The sequence below is a fragment of the Acanthopagrus latus genome, chromosome 2 (genome assembly GCF_904848185.1).
Source record: "Acanthopagrus latus isolate v.2019 chromosome 2, fAcaLat1.1, whole genome shotgun sequence".
In the NCBI taxonomy this organism is placed as follows: domain Eukaryota; kingdom Metazoa; phylum Chordata; class Actinopteri; order Spariformes; family Sparidae; genus Acanthopagrus; species Acanthopagrus latus.
This window is the reverse complement of record NC_051040.1, coordinates 24957136-24981551: the sequence shown is the minus strand read 5'-3', so window position 1 is coordinate 24981551 and position 24416 is coordinate 24957136. Positions and strand designations below refer to the sequence as shown.

General features: G+C 41.4%; 3 protein-coding genes and 1 long non-coding RNA gene across 4 annotated transcripts; 1 reads left to right on the top strand and 3 right to left on the bottom strand.

Annotated features, from left to right (window-relative positions):
* Positions 1-605: 605 nt before the first annotated feature.
* Positions 606-9049, bottom strand: LOC119030184 (lysophosphatidic acid receptor 6-like). The gene is made up of 2 exons (XM_037117582.1): positions 7652-9049; positions 606-885 (listed from the first exon to the last, which is right to left on the bottom strand). The coding sequence occupies exon 1, from the start codon at positions 8976-8978 to the stop codon at positions 8118-8120; it is 861 nt and encodes a 286-aa protein (XP_036973477.1). The 5' UTR covers positions 8979-9049; the 3' UTR covers positions 606-885; positions 7652-8117.
* On the bottom strand, positions 879-2283 carry LOC119030187 (lysophosphatidic acid receptor 6-like). The gene has a single exon (XM_037117596.1). The coding sequence runs from the start codon at positions 2184-2186 to the stop codon at positions 1335-1337; it is 852 nt and encodes a 283-aa protein (XP_036973491.1). The 5' UTR covers positions 2187-2283; the 3' UTR covers positions 879-1334.
* Positions 9050-11393: 2344 nt separating the features above from the next.
* On the top strand, positions 11394-20626 carry LOC119007403 (thymus-specific serine protease). Its single transcript, XM_037077068.1, has 13 exons — positions 11394-11507; positions 12115-12290; positions 13809-13908; positions 15856-15985; positions 16318-16441; positions 17293-17370; positions 17717-17764; positions 17857-17976; positions 18816-18980; positions 19233-19374; positions 19477-19656; positions 19742-19896; positions 20183-20626. The coding sequence occupies exons 1-13, from the start codon at positions 11447-11449 to the stop codon at positions 20240-20242; spliced, it is 1539 nt and encodes a 512-aa protein (XP_036932963.1). The 5' UTR covers positions 11394-11446; the 3' UTR covers positions 20243-20626.
* Positions 15282-15905, bottom strand: LOC119007410. Its single transcript, XR_005071124.1, has 2 exons — positions 15769-15905; positions 15282-15560 (listed from the first exon to the last, which is right to left on the bottom strand). It is a non-coding gene; the product is annotated as an uncharacterized LOC119007410 (long non-coding RNA).
* Positions 20627-24416: the final 3790 nt, after the last annotated feature.

Here is a 24416-nt window from a genome sequence, read left to right as displayed (position 1 = left end):
TAACCCAGCGTCTGAGCTTCCCACCCTGAGTGTGACGTCAGAGGAAAATGACTGCTGTGTAAAGAAGATCAGTGGAGAAGTTCAAAAGAATTGCACCCTGACTCACACAACATTTAGGTTAATGTGTTGTAATGTAGTTGTGCTGTGAAAGAAATAGTTTTCTGCCCGATTAAGTATTGCATTTAGCAGCTAGCATGAGTTTGAGTGTTGACAGCCTTGTCAGGCTCTTGCACCATACACCCCCCGTTACCACACAGGAAGTAAGAATACGCAGCTAATTCCTTTGTGAATTTATACTTGTGATCTGGTCGAATATCAACAGATTACAAATATGTGCATCCTGTTCCATCAACAGCCTCATTTGACTAGGTTATGCAATATAGCATCCGGATGAAGGCCAGTCAGAGATGAAATTCGGCGTAGACTATCCCTGATGACTAATTGAATTTGCAGCTATTACTTACTTTTGGATCATTTCAGATCTGCAAATGAGGCCATCTAGATCCTTACAGTCTGTCGTTGGCTTATAATAATGCCTTTCCATCTGGCGTGGCTCAGGAGCTGCTGGCTCTGTGACGCTCTCCCAGGAGACAACAGCCTGTGTTTCATCAAAGGGTTTATTGTATACAGAATGCATAGGAGAGTCAAGCACTACAACAATTAAAAATACAAGAAAGGAAAAAAAAGGATGATGCTACAATTAGCGTCGTCTTTGGTACTCTTTCTTTTGCCGCTGCTTGAAAACTATCTTTGGTTATAGTACCTCGATCATACAAAACCTTCAGGAGCTCATACAGGCAGGGAACTGTAGGGGGGACACATTTGCCTCCTTCCCATATTCAAGAAATGATTGGACACTGGTGCACTTTACACTTTGGTCTAAACCTCAAATAGAGCTCTGTTTCCTTTCTTTGTGCTGAGCTAACCCTCTCTGCCTCGAGACTGTATTCACATTTACCTTACAGACATGAGAGTGGTATCAGTCTTCTTATTTAACTCTTAGCAAGTAAGCAGATTCACAGAACGTCAAACAACTTCTTCAGTCATCGTCATCATTTCTCCTGATACTGCCCGAAGGACTCTTTCATGAAGCTGTGCTCTTACAGCCTGTAAGTATGAATTAAGCATGGCAGTAGTTCATTAACAAGCCAAGCTTCTCTCTCTCTTGTATTAAATTGGCTTTAAGAAAAGAAAAGTTTTATAAAATATGTCACACTGTCACACTTTAAGCCAAGTAATCCATCCCACACCTCAGCAGCTGAAAAATAGAGAAAGGGTCATGTGACATGGGAATTTGATGCCTTCTTATGAAAATATCGTGGCACATCCTTCGTCTACTCTTCTCTTGTTTCAAGATCCACATCCTCTTTTTTCTTCCAAAAGTTATCCAGAGAAAAGTAATACATCAGCGGATCCAGACAGCAGTTCATGGTAGCGAGATATGCCCAAGGCCTGATTGCAGTTCCCTTAATTGTAAGTAACCCAACAGACAAAGGAATGAAACATACAGTGAACATAACCAAGTTCATGAAAAAAATCAGCATGACATTCACCTTGTTTCTGACCTTTGCAGAGTCACTGAGATGGCTGTGTAGAGTCCAAGACACCAGAGTGGTGCACACAACATTGACTGCCAGCATGGTGAACACTAATGCAACATAGAAATAAACTAATCCTGATTTAAAAGGAGTTGAACAGTGATGATATTCAAAACAGACAGCTACAGTGCAGTTTTTCAAAGCTCTTGACAAGCTTACGCTCCGTGGAATGTTTACCAGCACCAAACACAGCCAAACGAACGCAACAGCTTTCCAGGCGTTGGAAGAAGTTCGAAGATGTCGTGACCTCAGAGGATACACCACAGCCAGCAGGCGGTCCACGCAGATGAAGGTGATGAAGATGGAGCTGCAGCTGATGTTTTTCTGATGGATCACTGTGGTCAAGATACACACCGATGAGCCCAGCGGCCAGGTGCCCGTGGCGTAAAAGTAGACCCTCATGGGCAAGAAGATGGCGAGCAGCAGGTCTGATATTGCCAGGTTGACCATGAAGACCACATTTGGGGATCTGAGGCTATGCCGGCGTAATAATATCCACAGTGATACAGCATTGAGAGGAAGCCCAAGTACCATAATACAGCCATAGACCACAGCAGAGACTAGCTCTGGCTCCACAGTGTTGTTCATGTCTACCTGATGAGAAAAGCAATGTCTCGGTGTGCTTTAATATTTCAGCCGAGCACACGACGCAGCAGGTCCTCAATCGTCTCTTTACCAGAGCAAAATGAGGTCTGACGTTGACCATGACAGATTTTAACTGGGTTAAAAAGAAAGATCAAAGATTGTCAACAGGAAACATGTCAACTCAGGAACTGTGGTCACTGTGACGTCAGTGAAACTAAAGAGGTTACTTTGAGCTTATATCGTTACAGCACAAATAAACACATACACACACACACACACACACACACACACACACACACACACACACACACACACACATATTATGTTGTAGAATGACACAGTTAGTTAACTGTTTTATGCCTTATAATGATATTGTTACATTTGCACAATTTATATCAGAGGAGTTTTATTCATATTTGAGTGCAAAGTATTAGTTCAACTATAGTTGATTTTAATCAGTGAATCTCGTATCCCTTATATGTACAGTGTTTGTCAAATAGACAAGAGCTGCAAGCTGTGTGTGTGTGTGTGTGTGTGTGTGTGTGTGTGTGTGTGTGTGTGTGTGTGTGTGTGTGTGTGTGTGTGTGTCTCCTCTCCTCTCTATTCACTCAGGTTCCTCTCTGCTGGACCATCAGCCATCAGCGAACCATTCTCTCCTGGTTGTGAGTTCCTCATCTATGTTGGATCAAGAACGTCATACCTGTAGGCCCTCTCATGGAACATTGCTCACCTCTGCTTTACAACCTTCTTATATACATACATATGTTCTAATACTACTAATCATCTTGTTTATTTGGCCTGTCCTCCTCCAGGTTACCATGGTGGAGAGAAGGCCTTGTCCTCCTGGATCCACATTCATCATGTATTCTACAATATACTATTCAGATATTTTGTCAATGTAATCTGTAAACTGTGATTTTGTGATCTATTCTGGGAGAATGGTCCCTCCTCTGTGGCTCTTCCTGAGGTGTCTTCCAAAGCAAGGGCTTTTGATGAGTTTTATCCTTACTTGAATTTAAAGTGTAAGGATAGATGGTGTTGTTTACTGTATAGATTATAAACAGGGGTGCACATAACTTTCAGTGAGTTACTCAGGTGAGTACCAGGAGATGGTGTTTGGTACGCACCCCATATGTAGTGTTGTCTTAATAAGTGCAGTCTTCCTCACTGTCATCCTCAGTGTCGCCCCCACTGTCCTCTGCTTCAGCTTCCTGCATGGAAGATGATGAAGATGCTGCAGACGCACCTCCCTGTCCTTGGTTGAACCTACAATTAGCTGTCTCCATCCACAGGTCAACAGCTTGCTTTGGGTCAAATGTCGGTGGTCTGCTTTGACAGGTGAATGTGCATCAAGGCTGAGAGACGGGAATGTGACAGACGAGATTTGTACTTGTTTTTTATTATGTTGAGATCTGAGAATCCCTTCTCACAAGCTGCACTGCTTAAAGGAGAAGTTTGGTCGATTTAATCATGCAGCTTCATTGCTCAGGCTCCCCTTGGCTTGCCACTTCCGAAGATGTGACCACATTTGGTCCAACCATTACAGGGCTCCGTGAGCGGAGAGTTAGCATTGACAGCTAACAGCATGGGGTCAGAACTTTGCACTGTGTTTTAAGCATCTTAACATGCTCCAAATCTCACCCCAAAAGTCATGCAACATCAGCAGACACGTTACAACACAGCACTGTAGCGTGTATGCCTCAAAATGAATAAAAAAGTATTTAAATCAGTGTGTTTGTGCAAGTAGCTACATACCGGTTTGTTGACATTCGTGTCTTCTGGTAGCTAGACCAAACCAGTCAATCCGTCGAGCGTGTGCATACTTCCTTATTGGTAGAGAAGGAAACTTGAATTTTGCAGACAGAAACATATTCCAGCATTTTCGTTTTTTTGTTCATAATGTACATGTCCATGTTACAGCCTGTCGAGCCATGAGCCTTACAATAGCCTGTTAAGTCTGTTAAGCGCACGCTCGATGGATACACTAGACAGCTTAACCACCTTGTTGATGTTGTAAGCATCTGGGTTACTTGTATTTACTATTTGGAGCAAGTCATAAACAGAAGAGGCTCCCAGGCTTTCCTGTCTGCTTGTAGCGCATTCATTCTGTCACAGCGATGCCTTTGTCAAGTTGCAAGGTAGCCACGTATTTCTTGAGAGTGCTGCAAACTGTTGTGTTTCCAAAACTGTGGAGGTCTTGCATTTCCTGAGGCCATGTTGAAGGATCAAATACTACGAAATGACCACATGACTTGAGGGAGTCAGATTTCGGACTCTTCAATTAAGCCCCTGAGTAAGTTTGACTTGTCTCTGTCAGCATCAGCATTAGAAACAGTGTGTGCCCTGCATGAGTGTAGCAGATGCAGGGCTTTTTTATGTCTTTATTAACACAACCAACTACTGTTATTTCTATCAATAAAAAATATTATATTTGTGAGAGACTTTTCATTTCGAATATGGATTTTGGTAGAAAGTGTGCTCATTCATTTATAGGTTAAATATGAATTGCTATTTTATCATATTTGTCTTAAATCCAGCTCCATTATAACAGCTAAAGCACATCATGACAGCTTGGAATATTACTGTCAGGTACTGTTCCCCCTCTGTTCAAAATGAAAGGAGGTTCAGACAAGCATTGAAGACTTAAATAACAATAGAAAAAAAATAAACTTACTTTTTAGAATATAGAATTATTATTCAGTTCAGTGAATACAAAATTAAATTAAATTTCATGGTAAATGACTGGATTCATTTCCCTTGCAGGACAAGAGACAACATGGAGTTAATTGACTTGAAACTCAAACGACACCAGCCTGAAAATCACAGGACTTATCTGTTGTTGCGAAAGAAGTCAGGAGTATGAATTTCAAAGATGTGTGAGCCTCCTTTCATATTGAACAGTGGGGGAAGAATATTTCACAGTAGTATTCCAAGCTGTCAGAATTCATTCCCCCTTTTGTAAATGGTCAAATTGAATGATATCAGCCTGAAAATCATAGGACTTATCTGTGTTGAGGAAAGAAGGCAGGAGTATGAATTTCAAATATGTGTGAGCCTCCTTTCAGTTTGAACAGAGGGGGAACAGTATCTGACAGTAGTATTCAAAGCCATCAGGATGTGTTCTCCCTGTTGTAAATAGTAAAATTGAATGATATCAGCCTGAAAATCACAGGATTTATCTGTTGTGGGGAAAGAAGTCAGGAGTATGAAATTGAAGATGTGTGAGCCTTCTTTCATTTTGAACAGAGGGGTAACAGAGGAGGAACAGTATCTGACAGTAGTATTTCAAGCTGTCAGAATGTGTTTCCCCTGTTTTAAATGTGATTTTAGATTTCAACTTTAGATTTGATAGTATATAATTATAAAGACTTGAAGTTGGTCCCCTGGTACTGTGCTGTTTGTGGTTATGTGGTTCCTTAGCCACTAAGGAGAGGTGCAACTGAATGTGAGAGGATGATGAATCACTCAATAGATCTCTGAACAATTTGTCCCCCTCACTTCTGAAATGACGGCTACGCCCATGGTGCCCTGTGGCCTTCACCATCAAGCAGAAGTATGAACTGTCTAGTGGCCACCATGAGTTCATCCTTACATTCTCCAGTGGTCAGCTTCTCCTTCTGGAACATAATGGATGCGGTCTTCAAAATGTTGCCAATGTCAAGCATGTTTGACAGAAAGCAATGAAAGCACTCTGTGCAGATATGCTGCAAGTCACTGTTAACATTTGTAGCCAGTTGCATTTTAATGGCTGGTAATGGTCAGCCATTACCTAGCTTGTTTATTAGGCTTGCGCCACATTCATGAGCTCCTTGCTCTTTTCATGTCTGGTCAAATAAAGGATGGTTGAATTTCTTTGAACTGTTAAAAAACGCGGTGGTGAAACGCCAAAGAAGCTGCTTAGTGTCTGTTGCTTTTTGGACAGTAGTTGACAAGCAACGTGTGTAAGGTTAGATGAGATCGGTCAAGTGCGTAGTAACACAAGTGGCATTACTCATTCCTGATTTTTGTTGCGCATGCGTACCTGCATACCGGTTATGTGCACCTCTGCTTATAAAGCTCACTGAAGTAATGTGAATGATGATTTTGGGCTATGTAAATAAAATTGACTATATTTTATACAAATTTCAGTTTCTTAATGTTTAAGTTAAATTGAGGCTGCCAATTCGCTTGAAGTTATGATGGTGGGTTTTGATGGCTGTTTTACTGAGATCTGGTACACTAAGTAGATGGAGGATAAAGAACCATCAGTGGACACCAGAAACAGGGTGATTGGTTAGAAGATATGCATTGAACATGGTGAGAAGCTGGCAGTAGAGGACGGCCAATGGCTCTGCCAGGCAGATGAGGGCGGCACAGGTTAGAGGCTTGGGTGAGTGAGGCACTGAAGATCCAGGTGATGCAGACTAGTGGCTGACGTTCAGGAGTCTGGGTCATGGTGTGGCCAGAGAGTATCCAGGTGGAGAGTGATAACTGAAGACACCAAAAACACTAGGAACTCTAGAGAAAAGTGTTGTAGCTCAAGGAGACCATGTAGTACATCTAGCTTACTAAATAATCTGGCAGCCTGAGTAGAGGAGACCAGGGCTTTTAACTTGGCGCTGATTGCCTCAGTCGGCTGCAGGTTTGTGTGGTCAGCCTTTGCTCAGGCCACCAGAAGGCCACGCTCAGCAACTCCACAGATCCTGTGGAACACATAAGCACAGAAAACCCACCAACGTTAAAAAAACAGCCGCCTCCATGTAATGTCAATTTAATGTGAACTTTTTCAAAGGGAAATGCTCATAGCCTCCACTGACAATGGAGGGTTGATAGAAATATATTTTCCACATAGCCACCTTTTATGTCAGGATGTGGTTGAAGATCTCATCACCCCCTTAACAGAAACCACATGGTGATATTGAATGTGATACTGTTCCTCCCGTCATAACTCCTTCATCTTCTCGTCTCTGTACATTGATGAAAAAAAGCAAAGCAACTGCAGACGCATAAAGCTTAAAAAAATGTCAACTCTCATGGATATGTCTTCACATAATTTATGTTTTTATTTTGTGTTCACTCATGAGTTTCAACTTTATATGAAAACACACAGCATCTGAAACTTGTTACATGTTGTATGCTACTTGAACCTATATTATAATATAGTTGACACAACCCAACCCAACCCAACCTAACTGATCTCTTCCTAAACCCGACCAAGAACTTAACCGAATTGTGACCATTTCTATACCCTAACTGTGTAACATTCCTATCAATGATGTGTACCGAGCTTTGGTTCGTCTGTGTTCCACTGTTTCCAGTCTTTGTTTGAAAGTAGCTTACCATCCTACCATCAAAGCTGAAGCTTTATAAGTATTGTACAGAAATGTAAATTAGCATCCCATATCCCATATACATTTAGACAAGGAAGCCAACAGGTGTATTTCCTATAACTTTGAGTTATATCCATGTTTTTACACTTTGGTCTAAACTTCAAATAGAGCTCTGTTTCCTTTCTTTGTGCTGAGCTAACCCTCTCTGCCTCGAGACTGTATTCACATTTACCTTACAGACATGAGAGTGGTATCAGTCTTCTTATTTAACTCTTAGCAAGTAAGCAGATTCACAGAACGTCAAACAACTTCTTCAGTCATCGTCATCATTTCTCCTGATACTGCCGAAGGACTCTTTCATGAAGCTGTGCTCTTACAGCCTGTAAGTATGAATTAAGCATGGCAGTAGTTCATTAACAAGCCAAGCTTCTCTCTCTCTCGTATTAAATTGCAAACTTTACCAAACATTGGCTTTAAAAAAAGAAAAGTTTTGTAAAATATGTCACACTGTCACACTTCAAGCCAAGTAAGCATCCCACACCTCAGCAGCTGAAAAATAGAGAAAGGGTCATGTGACATGGGAATTTGATGCCTTCTTATGAAAATATCGTGGCACATCCTTCGTCTACTCTTCTCTTGTTTCAAGATCCACATCCTCTTTTTTCTTCCAAAAGTTATCCAGAGAAAAGTAATACATCAGCGGATCCAGACAGCAGTTCATGGTAGCAAGACATACTAAAGGCCTGATTGCAGTTCCCTTAATTGTAAGTAACCCAACATACAAAGGAATGAAACATACAGTGAACATAACCAAGTTCATGAAAAAAATCAGCATGACATTCACCTTGTTTCTGACCTTTGCAGAGTCGCTGAGATGGCTGCGTAGAGTCCAAGACACCAGAGTGGTGCACACAACATTGACTGCCAGCATGGTGAACACTAATGCAACATAAAAATAAACCCATGCTGGGTCGTAAGTCCAACAATGATGATAATCAAAACAGACAGCTACAGTGCAGTTTTTCAAAGCGCGTGACATGCTTAGGCTCTGTGGAATGTTCATCAGCAGCACGAACAGCCAAACGAACACAACAGCTTTCCAGGCGTTGGAAGAAGTTCGAAGATGTCGTGACCTCAGAGGATACACCACAGCCAGCAGGCGGTCCACGCAGATGAAGGTGATGAAGATGGAGCTGCAGCTGATGTTTTTGCGGTAGATCTCTGTGGTCAAGATACACACCGATGAGCCCAGCGGCCAGGTGCCCGTGGCGTAAAAGTAGACCCTCATGGGCAAGGAGATGGCGAGCAGCAGGTCTGATATTGCCAGGTTGACCATGAAGACCACATTTGGGGATCTGAGGCTGTGCCGGCGTAATAATATCCACAGTGATACAGCATTGAGAGGAAGCCCAAGTACCATAATACAGCCAAAGACCACAGCATAAATTGGCTCTGGCTGCGGTCCTCCTTCCACAGTGTCGTTCATGTCTACCTGATGAGAAAAGCAATGTCTCGGTGTGCTTCAATATTGTAGCCGAGCACACGACGCACCAGTTCCTCAATCTTGTGTGGGGTCTGACGTTGACTGTGACAGATTTTAAAAAGAGTATCAACAGGAAACACGTCAACTCAGGAACTGTGGTCACTGTGACGTCAGTGAAACTGAAGAGGTTACTTTGAGCTCTGTGCAATTTTTTAATGTATTATATTGTTGCAGCCCAAATAAACACACACACACACACACACACACACACACACACACACACATATTATGTTGTAGAATGACACAGTTAGTTAACTGTTTTATGCCTTATAATGATATTGTTACATTTGCACAATTTATATCAGAGGAGTTTTATTCATATTTGAGTGCAAAGTATTAGTTCAACTATAGTTGATTTTAATCAGTGAATCTCGTATCCCTTATATGTACAGTGTTTGTCAAATAGACAAGAGCTGCAAGCTGTGTGTGTGTGTGTGTGTGTGTGTGTGTGTGTGTGTGTGTGTGTGTGTGTGTGTATATGTGTGTGTGTGTGTGTGTGTGTGTGTGTGTGCGTGCGTGCGTGCGTGCGTGCGTGTGTCCCTCCTCTCCTCTCTATTCACTCAGGTTCCTCTCTGCTGGACCATCAGCCACCAGAGAGCGACACCTTGGCTAGCTCAACCGTCCTCCTGGATCCACATTCTTCACATATATTTTACAATATACTATTCAGACATTTTGCAGGGTAATCTGTATATGCTTTGATTTTGTTGATCTGTCTATTCCGGGAGAGTGATCCCTCCTCTGTGGTTCTTGCTGAGGTGTCTTCCAAAACAAGGGCTTTTGGTGAGTTTCATCCTTACTTGAATTGAGAGTGCAAGGATAGATGGTGTTGTTTACTGTATAGTAAGTTACAGTATACTGACTGAATGTGTCAGGGTTGGGTAAAAAAGGGAAGACTATGGAAGGGGAAGTGGACCCAAACGCAGTAAACGGAGGCAGGATCAGGGAAACAAATGGCGAGCTTTAATGAAAGCTGTTACAATAACCAAAAGCAGATAAAACAGGGCAAAAGGCAAAGTAGCAAACAAGAACGAGACAAAGTAGCAAAAGAAAACAGCTGGACAGGAGCATGGACAGGGGCAAGGAACAGGAGCAAACAGAAAACAATGACCGGACAAGGAGTGAGGGGAAACACAGAGACTAAATACACAGACACTAATGACATGATGAGGAACAGGTGAGGAGAGAGAGGAGGAAGGAAGCCAGGTGAGATAATGAGGGGGAGGAGCACAGAGGAACAGACCAGGAGGGAACAAGACAACAGACAGAGGGAGCCAGAGGGGAGAACATAGGAGAAACTTAAAGGACACATGAGGGCATGGAAAATCAAAACATGAGACACAAGACATGGAAAAAACAAAACACAGAACACAAGAAGACATAGAAAAAAGGACATGAATCAAAACCCAAAAACCAAAAACCAGAAACAAGGACAACACAAACAGGAGTCATGACAGAATGTTGCTTAACCACTTATACCATTTACACAGTGCATTTATGTTAAATTGAGGCTGCAAATTAGCTTGAAGTTGTTTAATGTTAATAATGGATCACATGCATAGAATACTAACGCTGCTCACTGTAGGTGTGGGAACAGGCGACTGTTTGTTAGCAATTTCACCACAACAACTTTTACCTCATCTTTCGCAACCACGACGGCAGCAGAAACATGCTGTATACACAGTTCTGAAACCTTATCGCTAAAAGTGGAACATCGCAGTAGACCAGATGGTGGGTTTGATGGCTTTTTTTTTAAATTGAAAACTGGTGCACTCAGTAGATGGAGGTTAAAGGACCATTAGTGGACACCAGAAACAGGGGGATTGGTTAGAAGATGTTCAATGAACACGGTGAGAAGCTGGCAGTAGAGGACAGATGAGGAGATGACCGGAGGCTCCACCAGGCAGATGGGCTGGCAGTCTGAACAAGACCTAACTCGTAACAAGAAAGTGCAGGCCTTTCTTCTAATCTCATTTATTCAAGGGTTCTAATAAAACTGCTCCTGTAACTCAACCAGTTCTAAAAAAAAAAAAAAGCCATTGCAAGGCACAAAGATCTTATTACATCACCAAGCTGATGCTCCGTTTTTGCTGAGCAGCTTATATATGACACACACACACACACACACACACACACACACACACACACACACACACACACACACACACACACACACACACACACACACACACACACACACACACAGCCCCACTGTGTTCATGATGAATGAGAATAATGCACAGGTCACATCACACTTTCCTCAGTCTTCACCTCATCACTGCAGCCCCTCCTGGGACTATATAGGGAGCTGATGAGTAGTGGTGATCCTTCTGAGTCTTGCAGTGGAGTGGGTATGCATTCATTTTAGCTTTTCAAATATTTATTTAAAGTATCTTGATTTGGTGGTAGAGATGCCTTTCTCAGCAGCCCGCTGTCTCGTCCTCCTATTCCTCCTGAACGTCGTTGATGCTGGTGAGTTGCTGACAGCTTCGCTGAATACAGTAACGGCGTGACTCGGAATCTCATAACTCAGATTTTATCTACTGTCCTGTAATTACACAGTTTGATGATTTAAAGATTTAGAATAATGTACCCATATCAGGATCTGAATGAAGTCAAGTATGGCAAGGTGATCAAGTAATATTTCATTCTTGGCTGATCATTGCAGAAAGAGTTCATTTTTGCACAGTGTTGTCAAATTTTGAGTTGGAGGACAAAACGAAACTGATGCTAGCAGTGACAGTGAATACCTTGAGAACTTACTGTTTGATCTTGACTGGTCCTGAAATAGATCACAGATGTTGTAGGTTGAGTTTTAAGTATTTTTGTCAGCCATCACATCAGTGACGTCAATATAAAGCCTTCTGTGAAATATGAGCAGTTTTGTTCCGTTGTTTTTATAAATCAAACGGCTGATAGAGCCACACCACAGGGTTTTTTTTTAAAGCAGCTTGGATCTTTGGGTCAGGATTCAGGCTGGTGTTTCTCACAAAACAGCCTGAGCAATTACACAGAACATGACTGTGCGTAACTGTAGTTCCTTCTTTTCTATGATCCTTGGTTTCTTGGTTTCCACCAGGACGGCTTCTGACGAAGATCAAGGAGCGCGTGCGTCATCTCCAGCTGCAAAGAGCCAAGCAGCACCTCCTGACACGCGCAGCCAGCGGTCGTCAGCCTCTCCAACACGTGAAGGAGGGCAGGATTCACCAGAAGCTGGACCACTTCAACCGTCAAGACGCACGCACCTTCCCTCAGGTAGAGAGAGATCAAATAATGTTTTACATTTCAAAGCCTGGTATAGATCCATCCAGTGTGAGTGCACTGAGTAAGGCCTGACATTTGAGACACAGAAATAAAATGCACACACACAGTTTTTGTAATCTTGTCACTACCTGCACAGCAATGTTGTATCAAAAGCATCCAACGAGATGCCACGATGTTATTTCTGAGAACTGTTCACATATAGGTAAAATTCTGTAATTTTGTTATTTTTTTCTTGTTGAGATTACATCTTTTTTTTTATTTACAGTTTTTTGAAATGCAGAAAAATATCAATAAGATTGCAAAAAATAGATGAAAAAACCCCACATTTAATTCTTTTTACAGAAAATTGGTGTGTTCACACAAAAAACACTACTACTCAATATGCTAACACACACATTAATATTTTCAACATATTTGTTTTGTATTTACTAGATGAAACTGTTACATTCAAATTTCATACTGTAAATACATTTAACTTTTTCATCATGCAATGTGCTGAGAAGCTTGTTAACTTTACTTTAACTTTTAGTGAGTGTTGGAGTACTGTATGTCCAGAATATCCTGGTTTACATTGGTCATTTTTGGTTCTGTTTTATAGTTTGTACCATTAGTGTGAAGTTCATGTCACATTTCTTGGCTCTAACTGTTAATCAGCCCCATGATAACAGCTGATTGTCTTCAGAATTGAAATCTATTGAATAATGAACATATTTTAGAAATGCTGCCTGCAGCAGTAGTGCTCAGCTGGTCCATTCAGACTTTAACGCTGATATGTTTCTGACCAACGTTGACTGATAACTTGGCACTGTAATGATTATAAGTCTCAACTTTTTTTTACAACTTTTTTTGTGTGCACCTTTTTAAAGGTGTAAATCAATTATTTCACAAGTTGTATATTATCTATTGCATTGAATATTAATTGCATGTACACGTTTTTAAACTTTATAATGAAACCCATCTTAGGATACATTATTTGTATTGACGTATTTCAAGTTAATTTGATTATCATTACATATGCAAATTATAAAAAAGTAAAGAGGATCTCATATAGAATCAAAGCTAAAACTGTATTTTAACTTTTGAAAGTAATTTTCTTTAAAAAATGAGGCTGTTGTTTAGACCAGCTGCTGGAACATTCAATATTTATCCAGTGCAACAAAGCTAATAGGCTACAACAGCAGTTTTGCGAGCTTGAATCAGAAAACATAGCTGTAGTTCTCCTGCTGAACTCTGCTGCTGTAGAGCAAAACTCTGATGACTCGAGCTAAACGAAACAAATTCCACCTCCCCACCTCCACCAGGCACAGACAACACAGCATTTCCTGACAGCATGGAAACGTTCAGCTCCTTCAGCTCTCACTGCCATTCGAGGCTGCCAATGTGCAAATGTGTCCACTGCAGCATTAAATTAAGGATTTACTCACACCAAGACTATGAATGTGCTGCCAGTTTGGGTAAACCTGAATAAAACATTTCTTTAGTTTTTCCCTCTGCCTGTCTTTCTTCCAGAGGTTCTTTGTGAACGAGGCGTACTGGCAGTCGCCTGATGGACCCGTGTTCCTCTTCATCGGGGGAGAAGGGCCCATATATGAGTTTGATGTTCTGGCAGGTACGGTGGGATGTAGCGCATGTCCTCACCTGCCTTCACACACTTTCAAACAGCAGATTGGTTGAAAACGGAAGGGAGAAAATGCCTGAATGAACAAAGGAAGCGTCTGACACACCATCACAGGTTTAGAAATGAAAATGGAAACAGGGAGTGGAGCATCATGTTGTGTATCTGTAAGATGATACTTCGCACACACATTTTTCACCTTTCACTCTGTCAGGACCAAATATCAAATCTCACACCGTCTGCATTGCCCTTACATCTACTCCTTGTTTCTGTTTTCAATTTCAGTACAGGCCTTCTTCAGAGTTTTTCGGCTGGGAATAGTGCCTCATGCTTATTCATGACGCTTCCGTCTTTGCAAAGTTTCTAGCCTGCAGTATAAGGTTTATGTCAAGGAAAATCAAATAATTTTTCAACACAGACAAAATAGAAACACCTAGAAATCACTTCATGTAGCACATCATGTCATTTACACTCAGGATATCTGTGAAGATTATTAGCAACAGCTTATTTTCTCTGTCCTTTACATACCTGTAGGGGGTTTGCAAGTGTAGTGCATCATCATCCAATTATACATTTGACCTGCTTTAAAATGAAATCCCCTCACACAGTTGCTGTTCTTGTCTCAGAAGAGACAATTTTGAGATTTTGTTTCATTTCATTTCCACAACTTTTTCAGAATAGTGAAAAGAGTGTTGACAATACACCTTCACGTGATTCTTTTTAGTTCCGATTACAGTTCTGGATATTTGTGCAAATTAGCATGTTTAATTAGATAGCTTCATTTACAAATTTGAACATGAAATATCAGAAAGTCTGCTAAATACAAAGATTTACTGACTTAACATACGTTATCAATCGAGGACATTTTATGATTATATATACTGGTTGAATACTGTTTTTTTTTCTTTCTCTTTTTTTTTGTTCACACAGTGTTCTGGCTCAGGCACTGCCCAGGGCCTCCTTGCCACTAGGGGGCCCAGACAGAAAAGGGAATGACATCAACTTCCCAGCAAATGTGTCACATATGCAGTATTTCACAGTTATTTAGAAAATCAGCAAAAAATATCTCAGAAATAAAAATATAGTTTTTCTAAACATAAACAACATTGACTCTAGTGTTCTGGAAAAAGTAAGTATAAAGTAAGTATAAAAATGCGTGTGTAAGGAGGCCATCAAAAAAGTATAGTCTACCCAGTGTAATCTACCCAATTAATCCAGCCCTGCTTGTTAAGACAGAAATCTTCACTAGCATTTAGACACAAACTTGCCAGTTTGCTCTGATCTATATTATCTATATTCTAAGGTATTTACAGGTTAACATGTCTATCATAGCTGGATTCATATAGCATTTGATACATAAAACATGGTGAGGATTGGAGCATTTTTTAATTCTCTTTACATTATTTTTTGATTTATGGGTTGATTAAAGGGCGGTTGTAACGGGTAGCACAGGTGAGCTAGTGATCAGAAGGTCGCTGGTTCAAATCCCATCTCCGGGCTGAGCTGAGCTACATGTTGTAGTGTCCTTGAGCAAGGTGCTGAACCTCAAATTTCTCCTGATGTGCAGTTGGCACCTTGCATGGCAGCTTCTGCCACCAGTGAGGGAAATCGTGATGAGCTGGCAACTTGTCCAGGGTGTACCCTGCCTACATAAAAGGGATAAAGCAGTTACAGGCAATGGATGGATGGGTTGACTAAGAAAAAAGATATTCAAAATTCCCTCTGTACATTTTTTTTCAGATATCTGTTGGCAAATAAATGTATTTTTAAAAATTAAATAATTCCTCATATACCATATTCAAACTTAAAATTTCAGACACTTGCAACTTAAGTCTATGAGTTACAATTACCTACCGCTCATATTACATTACGATCTTCACCTGTAGTGTCTTAGACTTTGTTACGCACTGAATCTTATCTGCTCTGACTGTGTTTTCCCAGGTCACCATGTTGACATGGCTGAACAGCACGGGGCTCTGCTACTGGTTCTGGAGCACCGTTTCTATGGCGACAGCATCAACCCCGACGGCCTGAAAACAGAGAACCTGGAAGACCTGAGCAGCCAGCAGGCGTAGGTCTTGGCCCCCTCTAGTGTGTGTGTGTGTGTGTGTGTGTGTGTGGACAAATGGTTGTTAATGTGTATCTTTCACCCTGTTTTTCACCCCACTTTACTCTTCCCTCCTTCTCTCTGTCATCATACAGAGACATATCAATATCATATATGAGTGGCCAGTATATAGTGACCGAACACTTGCATTATCAGATTCAAGTATCTTTCCTGACCTTGCCGTGACACAACACATAGTAATGAACATGCTGACACTATTTTGCTACTTTAAAATGTAGAGCAGAAGGTGAAGGTTCGTCAAGATGTTTAAATAGAGTTTTTGTGTTTGTGTCCAGGCTTTCTGACTTGGCTGTATTCCATCAGTACATCAGCCAAAGCTTCAATCTCAGCCACAGGAACACCTGGATCAGCTTTGGAGGCTCGTACTCGGGAGCTCTGTCCGCCTGGTTCAGAGGAAAGGTGCAGGACTAGATTTGTGTGAATGTCACCTCATAAAATGTGACCCTAAATAATAATTCTTTAAAAGATATTTCTGAGAAATGATTCTTGTGCCTTAAAAGCGTGCACAGAGAGTCTGTAAAAATGTCTCATAGCAAACCAGCATCTTTGTGTTAAATAATCTGATAGGAGTCATTTGTTCTCCTGTCATAAATGGTTGTTTACACCCTAACGGCAATAAGAAAAGGATGTCCTACAGCTCCTTTCCTATCATCTAATTAATTTGCAACCACCTATCATATCCACAGCCTAAAAGAAGTTTAATGCTAACACATGACAGGATGTCTGGCTGTGGTTTATGATTGCTGTAGTTTTAAATATTTTCCAGCACATGAGTAAAACAGGTAATGCTGTGTCACACTCAGGTCCTGTATCATTAATAATCTACTTTGTTTTTGTTTTTTTTAGATTAAAGGGAAATACTGTACTGTACTGTAAAATGCATCAGGCTTTGACAACACATACGGTACTTGTTAATGGACTCCACTGATCTTATGAAAGTGGTTGATATATTAAGAAGAGTGGAGGATATCACCAGACTGATACTTTAATGATACCACAATAATGTGTGGTCCCTTTAAAAAATGGGCGTGGAACCCAATTTCTTCACTGGATCCTCTTATTTGTGAAAGGCACCAGTTGTATTTTATATTTTGCATCTGCCCAACAAAGTATTGCAACAAACTGTGTGCCTATTTCATGAACTTCATGAAGACGTTATATGAATACAACATCTTTTATCTTAATTCATTTTTTTTTTTTTTTTGCTCTTGTCACTGCTCTGTCTCCTGTCTCTGTTCCTCCTACTACAGTTTCCTCACCTGGTGTATGGAGCTGTGGCCTCCTCTGCTCCTGTCAAGGCCAAACTGGACTTCTCTGCCTACAGCAATGTAAACTGGCACTGGGCTGTAGACAGCATTTTCTACTACTATTGATACCAAACATTTCCCAGTGCAAACCTTGCACCGAATAATTCATTGGCTAGCTTTCATTTAAATCTTAGAATTACACAAAAAAATATTTTTCATTGCTACTGATCATTATTGGAAACCGTCACATCTGTGTAAGTCTAAAAAGAATCAGTCTTAAAACCCCTAATCATGTCATGACAGTGTATTTACAGCCCTGCATATTACACATGCACAATTGCTAATTAACACTAATTAGTCTGGTGATGTACACATCCTGTGAATAACCATATTCTCACTGCCGCATCTGTGACTTCCTCTGTTTCAGACTGTTGGCCTGAGTCTAATGAATGGAGCGGTTGGTGGCTCAGAAAAGGTGTGAAGACAGCCACCCGCCTGCGTATCATATCACAGGCATTCAAAGCCCGTCTGTCGTGTGTTAAATTCAGCCTCATCCTCTTCCTGCAGTGTCTGGCTGGTGTGCAGGAAGCCTTTGCTGTGGTGGAGGCAGCACTGATAGGTGGCAATGTCAGCCGGGTGGCCGTGGACTTCAGCTGTTGTCAGATCCCCAAGGAGCTTGATGATAAGGTGACAGCTTGAGGGGAACACTGAGGGGTGGTTACTGTTACACTGTTATGAGTTTTTTTTTATTTTTTGTTTTCTTTTACATGTTAATAGGCAAAGCTGAACTTAAATAATCAATTCCCAAACCACCGTTTCATCAGATGAATTTAAAAGACCACTGTGTAGGATTTAGAAGGGTGATTTTAGAGGCAGAAACTGAATATAATATTTAGAATTGTGCTTTGATTAGTGTAATGTTTATAATGAGCATTTGATATCTACAGAGAGCTGGTCCTCTTCCACAGATTCTGTCATGTGACACTGCCATGTTTCTACAGTAGCCCACAACAGACAAACCAAACACCACCTCAAAAGAAGACTAGGGTTGTTCAGCTGGTTGTAATCTGCAGCCTCCACTAGACGTCATTAAATCCTACGCAATGGACCTTTAAATATTCCTTTGTTGTCAGGAGCAGTCATGTTCCAAATGTGCTCCTTTGAACTAGTTTGAACTTAATGTTATTCTTACACTCTATAAAAACATATACTGTATTGTTATTGGCTTTTAGTTAACGATCTAGCTCTTTTCTCACAAACTCATTTTTGTCCACTCTCGGTTGCAGCACATGTTCAGGTGTTAGAGCTAACTCCATCGTTTTGTTTTTGTTTTGTTTTTTTGTTTTTTTTTAACATATTTATCACATATTGTAATTTTCTATGCATTTGAAATATATTACTATCCACTTTCATTTTTACATGTTCCCTTAGTTGGATTGGGAATCAGTGTACTAAGTATTCATTTCATTGCATCCCAATCTTCTCCCTTTCTTCTCCTTTTTTTTTTTTTTTACCAAATATTTCAGATTGAGCTGATGCAAAGCTTGGCCGACATCTTTATGGGAGCGGTGCAGTACAATGAGGAAGGGGTGCTCATGTCTGTTAAGGAGATCTGTGGTGTTATGACCAATGGAAGTGAGGCACATGAGGCGGAGATGGAGGCTTACAACCGCCTTGTTAAACTTGCGCAGGTATGGGAAACACACTGACTAGCATGACCTCCTGCTTGTAGTTTTCTCTCTTCGTGTGTGTCATAACCACAAGATGTCAGTGTTGAGCCATTTAGAGGAACTGCTGGTGCGACACAGGCCTGTTGTCCCCCTACAGTGAAAATGAAAAGGTGCAACCAGAGAGATTTCTATTGTCAGCAGAATTTTGCTACCGGGGTGACCCAAAGGACAGGTTATTTCTGTGTTTTGTGTTTTTGTTTGTGCAATCTATAGATCTACAGGTCCACCAGTGAGGAACCATGTCTTGACATCTCCCATGAGAAAGCGGTGAAAGATCTGATGGACACGTCCCTCCTCTCAGGCAGGAGGGTGGAGAGACAGTGGACTTACCAGACCTGCACCGAGTTTGGCTTCTGTACTACACACACACACACACACACGCAGACAGCAACATGACTATATTCAGCCATCATTCTTGCTATGTTCTGACACCTTTTCTTCGTGTGTGTGTGTGTAGACCAGACGTGCGAGGATGCCACTTGTCCGTTCTCGGGGATGGTGACCCTGCAGGTCCACACTAAAGTGTGTCCCATGGTGTTTGGCATTTCCCAGCATTCCCTCCCTGGACGCATTGCCTTCACCAACACTTATTATGGAGGAGACAAGCCTTCCACACAGAGGGTCCTCTATGTCAATGGTGAGACTGGCCTTACTAGGGACAGACCAAAAAAACATTTGATTTTATTGCACATTTAAAAATCGCTTCGTCATCGTTGCCACAGGTGGAATTGACCCTTGGAAGGAGCTGTCAGTGGTGCAGAGCAGGACTGAGGATGGTGAAGAAGCAGAAAGCATTTTCATTGAGGACACTGCTCACTGTGCTGACATGACGAGTGAAAGAGTCACAGACCGCCGCTCGCTCAGGAAAGCCAAACAGGTGCTGTATATGTCTCGATTACATCATTATGTAATCTGTAACATAACGGATGAACCATGTGCACCTGAGCAGTGGTGGAAGAAATGTGGAGATTGTTTGATTAAAATCTATATCAGCCTTAAGCACCACGTCCAAACATATATACACATGTATGCTCATCCAGCAGCTCATTTTTCATGGCTGCACAGTAAACACATTTAAGTGATTGCATCATTATAAAAAATAAATAAATCCAGTGTTAGGGTTAGATATTTGAAACATTATGTCTCATCTTTCTGCCTCTCAGGAGATTGAGAAACATGTGGCCAGCTGGCTGAAGACCGCTGCCCAAGAGAAAACCGCCTGATCAGATCACATTATAACCTGATCAGCTCTTATCACTGTTCCCTGGAACGGATAAGAAGCCGTTAATAAGCTGGTGTGTCTTGCTGCTCTGCTTCATCATCATCATCATCATCATCATCATCTCTGCTTTCTTCTCTTTAAGAGAGTTTTGTTTTGTGCCTTTGCAGATATGTGTCCCGTTTTAAAGTCACTATTAATTTTGGAGTTCAGAAACAGCGTCATTTTCATGCTCCTCTTCCCATGATATTTGATATTTATGGAGAATTTTGAGGTTTACATCTACTGGGCTCATGAGTGTCTGTGTTTCTACTAAAAGCAATGATTTATTGTCTGTTTCTATATGTTGGCTTGTTGTGTGGCAAGTAAAATAAAAGATTTGATGGTTGCTTTTTTTTAACAATTTTCATCTGTTGCTATAACCTGGTAGCATCACTAGGGTGCGATGTTGCTACATGTCTGTCAATTTAATGTCCTCCTCCTCAATCTCTGTGAAACAGCAGGGAATCAAAACACAGAGGAGTGTTTTCATGTTGGTATCTATCTGCTATCAATCGAAGGCCACAAATGTCTTAACCTTGAACAATTAGCACAGATTTATTAATATCACCATACGACATTTGTACATGAGATAGTGTCTGTAGATGTATGTGGTCGTGTTTGTAACAGTGAGAGAAATCACAGAGATGGAGAGTATTATTTGTGATGAAGGTGAGGAAGCACCAGTTGTCCTAAGGCCATCTGTTTCTGTGTGTGTGTGTGTGTGTGTGTGTGTGTGTGAGACCCTCTCAGTCGGGGGTCAAAAGTGGGATGTCATGACCCTGCTGACCCCATGGGAGTGGAGATCATCAATCAACTAGGGGCTGGACAGGACAGCAGGAGGGGACACACACACACACACGCAAACAGTGACACACACACACACACACACACACACACACACACACACACACACACACATACTGTAACACATACACTCTGCAAATATACCTTGGGAAACAAATGAATGTTGCATTAAATACATCAAAAGCACATTTGAATCCAACAAGTCTGATCAAACAAAAATGTATATCTTGGATCGTGGATGGCTGATGACATCCACATATCAAACTTGTATTTAATTCCCCCATCACACACACACACACGCACACACAAAAGCTATTTGGCTCGCAGCAAATGTCTGAGAGGCCTTTAAGCATGTAATTGTGTGTGTGAGTTTTGTTTGATAACATACAGCCTTTTCTTATTCATGGAACACTCACAGATGCTATCACACACCTCAGCACAGAGAGGGAGCTTCAAAGATGTTAAGAAAGTGAGTAAATCTGAAGCACTTTTTCACTGCAGCGCTCTCTCACATCTCCTCATCTCTTTGCTATTGCAAACAAGCGCACTCACAAATAAACACACACACAGTCACACACATTTACACACACTCCGAGAGCCCCTATCAGGGTTATCAGCCAGCACTTGCAGAGCGACAGGGCATGCTTTTTCTCTCTCCCCCTCCTCCTCCTCCTCCTCCTCCTCCAGCCTGTCCTGTTGATCAATGAGGAAGTTCTTGGGCCTCAACTATTAATCAGAGCCTATCGGCTATCTGTCTGCAGAACCAACCAATCACGGGCCTCCGACAGCTGGGCCATGAAAAATGTGGCCCCGGTGGATGGAGGGGAGGTTGGATGGGGGAGGGTGAGGGGGAGAGGAGGGAGGTGAAGGAGCACTCTATCTGATCCGAGTCAGGTCACGGCAGCACAACTGCACTTTATGCACTTACAGTTGATTCTTAATGTAAGGATGACCACCGCACACGCACACACATGAATGGGTGCACAGGTTTCATTACCGATACACGCAGAATAATACACTTCAATCAACACATGTTGTTCCTGTTTCACATTTACATCAAACGGACGTGCTTTGCAGCCATGCAGCACCCGCTGTGCCGCCGCTGCAGTCACTGGTGTTGGTCAGAGTGACAGAGCCATGTCGTTTTGGAGTGTTTGCAGCAGAAAGCTCCTCGCTGAGGAGTACAACAATGTTGATCTGCTGTCCAATAACTTGCCCTGTCCTCACGCCTCAAAGCTTCATCAGCACACTACGATCCCTCTTCTGCATAATCACCATGCTCACACTCATCCATTCGCATCTTATTGCCATGATTAGATTACATCTAATGCTATTACACCGCTCCCATCTCTCCTCCTCACTCCACCTCTGTCCCACTCTCTGCCTCATCATGGATTTCTTGCAGATCTTATTAGTGTGTGATGCCGACCAGGTCTCCCACTTTGGATTTATGAACCCTCAGACTTCTCTCCTTTAATCTCTCCCTCTCCTCCTCCGCTCCCTTCCTGCATCTGTCCATCTATCATTCCCAGGGTTGGCTTGGGCGGAAGAGTATTAATCCCTCCATCTCATCTCTCACTCCTCTGGACAGATGAGGAGGTGGAGGAGGGAGATGGAGATGGGAGGAGGAGGAGGAGGAGGAGGAGGAGGAGGATGGGTTGAGGGTAGGGGACCTCAGATTACTTTTCATAATATTTCTGCAGCATTGTGAGAAAAATGGAGAGGCATTACAGGTAATGTATGCAGATTTACGGGACGATAGGTCACCGCTTTGATGCCTGCAACAGGTACGAGGATGAGCTGAAGTTGCTGCGGAGGTGAGTGTGTGTGGGCGGAGTGCAGAGGCAATAACTGCAGATAGGATGATAAACAACTTAGTGTGTGTGTGTGTGTGTGTGTGTGTGTGTGTGTGTGTGTGTGTGTGTGTGTGTGTGTGTGTGTTCAGAGTGCACATATATATGCCATAATGGGGTCTATGCAAAAATGTGTCTACATGCAAAGTGTGCATTTCTGCAAAAGGGCAACAGAAGCGGCATCTTATTACCTGTTGATGCCCATGTGTGCGTGATCATATTTAGAGGAGGAGGCTGCCTTTCACACTCAAATTCATGTTTAGAATAAACTGATGGATGTAGAACGATTTCTGTAGTTGAATCTGAAGCATAATGTGGAATAATATTACTGCAGAACAAACAATGTTTTCCACATAAATGAGGATATATATGAATATGCTGTCTATGGGGTTTAACATCTTATTTCAAGTATTTTTGTTTAATATAATTCAGTTACATAATGTTCAGTGTAATAGTTCACAATCTGAAATGCAGTATTTTTGATGTATAATATTTAATAATACACATTTGAAGAACACATTGTGTGTATTAATATGTTTCCCTTAACTCTACATGTAGCTTGAATACTTAACACTTAAGATTGATGTATTGTGTGCATTATTTTAATTTAGTCAAACTACGTTTTTGAACGTATTCACCTCGATGCAATGTGATACAAAACAATGCATTAAATTTGTCAATTAACATTGACTTCATGGATTAAAATTAGATGAGCAAAGTATTTTTAGTAAAATAAGTATGTTGAAATGGAAGTTTTCACAAACATATCAACTGATATGTAATAAAGTTCTAAGGCATTTCACTAACAATGGTTGCATGCGAGCAGTGTAATAGAGACTGCACGCGTCAGGGGTTCACACGTAATTTAACAAAATATTTCACATTTAAGCTAACTCACTGATGAATGTAATACAGCTCTATCTATACAGTTTTTCCAAATGAATAGCTCAATGGCACATGTAGCTAACAATGGAATCATGCTAGCTGTGCAGCATTATAGAGCATGTATAGTGGTACATTCATCTGTCAACAAAACATCTCACAAACTGGATAACACCTGGCAGGCCAGCCTCCGCTTATTATTTGTGATAAGACTTTTTTCCTATAAGCTTTCATTGTGAAGGAAGCGTCTGTAAAACAGTTGAAACATTTCCTTTTTTTTTTTTGAGCGTCATAACCTCATCCATGACATGACTCGTTTCACTTTCAAAATTTGACCCATTAGGTCCAATAAAATTCGGGAAGTCTAGGAGAGCTGGATGATTAAATTATTTTATCCCCATTCAGATTAGCCAGGTGCTGAACTGGAAGTTAGCTGGCTTAGCTGGTGGAACTGCACTCTCCATCAGCCGCACCATGAGCCGCTTTCACAGGAATGACTGGGGCTCTGTCTCCAACACTGTGTCCAGCTTTAATAGAACATCCTTTCGACAAAACCACATGTAGAACTGCAGTAAAAACTAACTTTTGATGTTTTCA

Coding starts and splice junctions, on each gene's coding strand:
- LOC119030187 (XM_037117596.1), bottom strand. CDS start 2,186: ATGAACAACACTGTGGAGCCAGAGCTAGTCTCTGCTGTGGTCTATGGC.
- LOC119030184 (XM_037117582.1), bottom strand. CDS start 8,978: ATGAACGACACTGTGGAAGGAGGACCGCAGCCAGAGCCAATTTATGCT.
- LOC119007403 (XM_037077068.1), top strand. CDS start 11,447: ATGCCTTTCTCAGCAGCCCGCTGTCTCGTCCTCCTATTCCTCCTGAAC. Junction 18,981..19,232: donor GCCTTGTTAAACTTGCGCAG/GTATGGGAAACA, acceptor TGCAATCTATAG/ATCTACAGGTCCACCAGTGA. Junction 19,375..19,476: donor CTGCACCGAGTTTGGCTTCT/GTACTACACACA, acceptor GTGTGTGTGTAG/ACCAGACGTGCGAGGATGCC.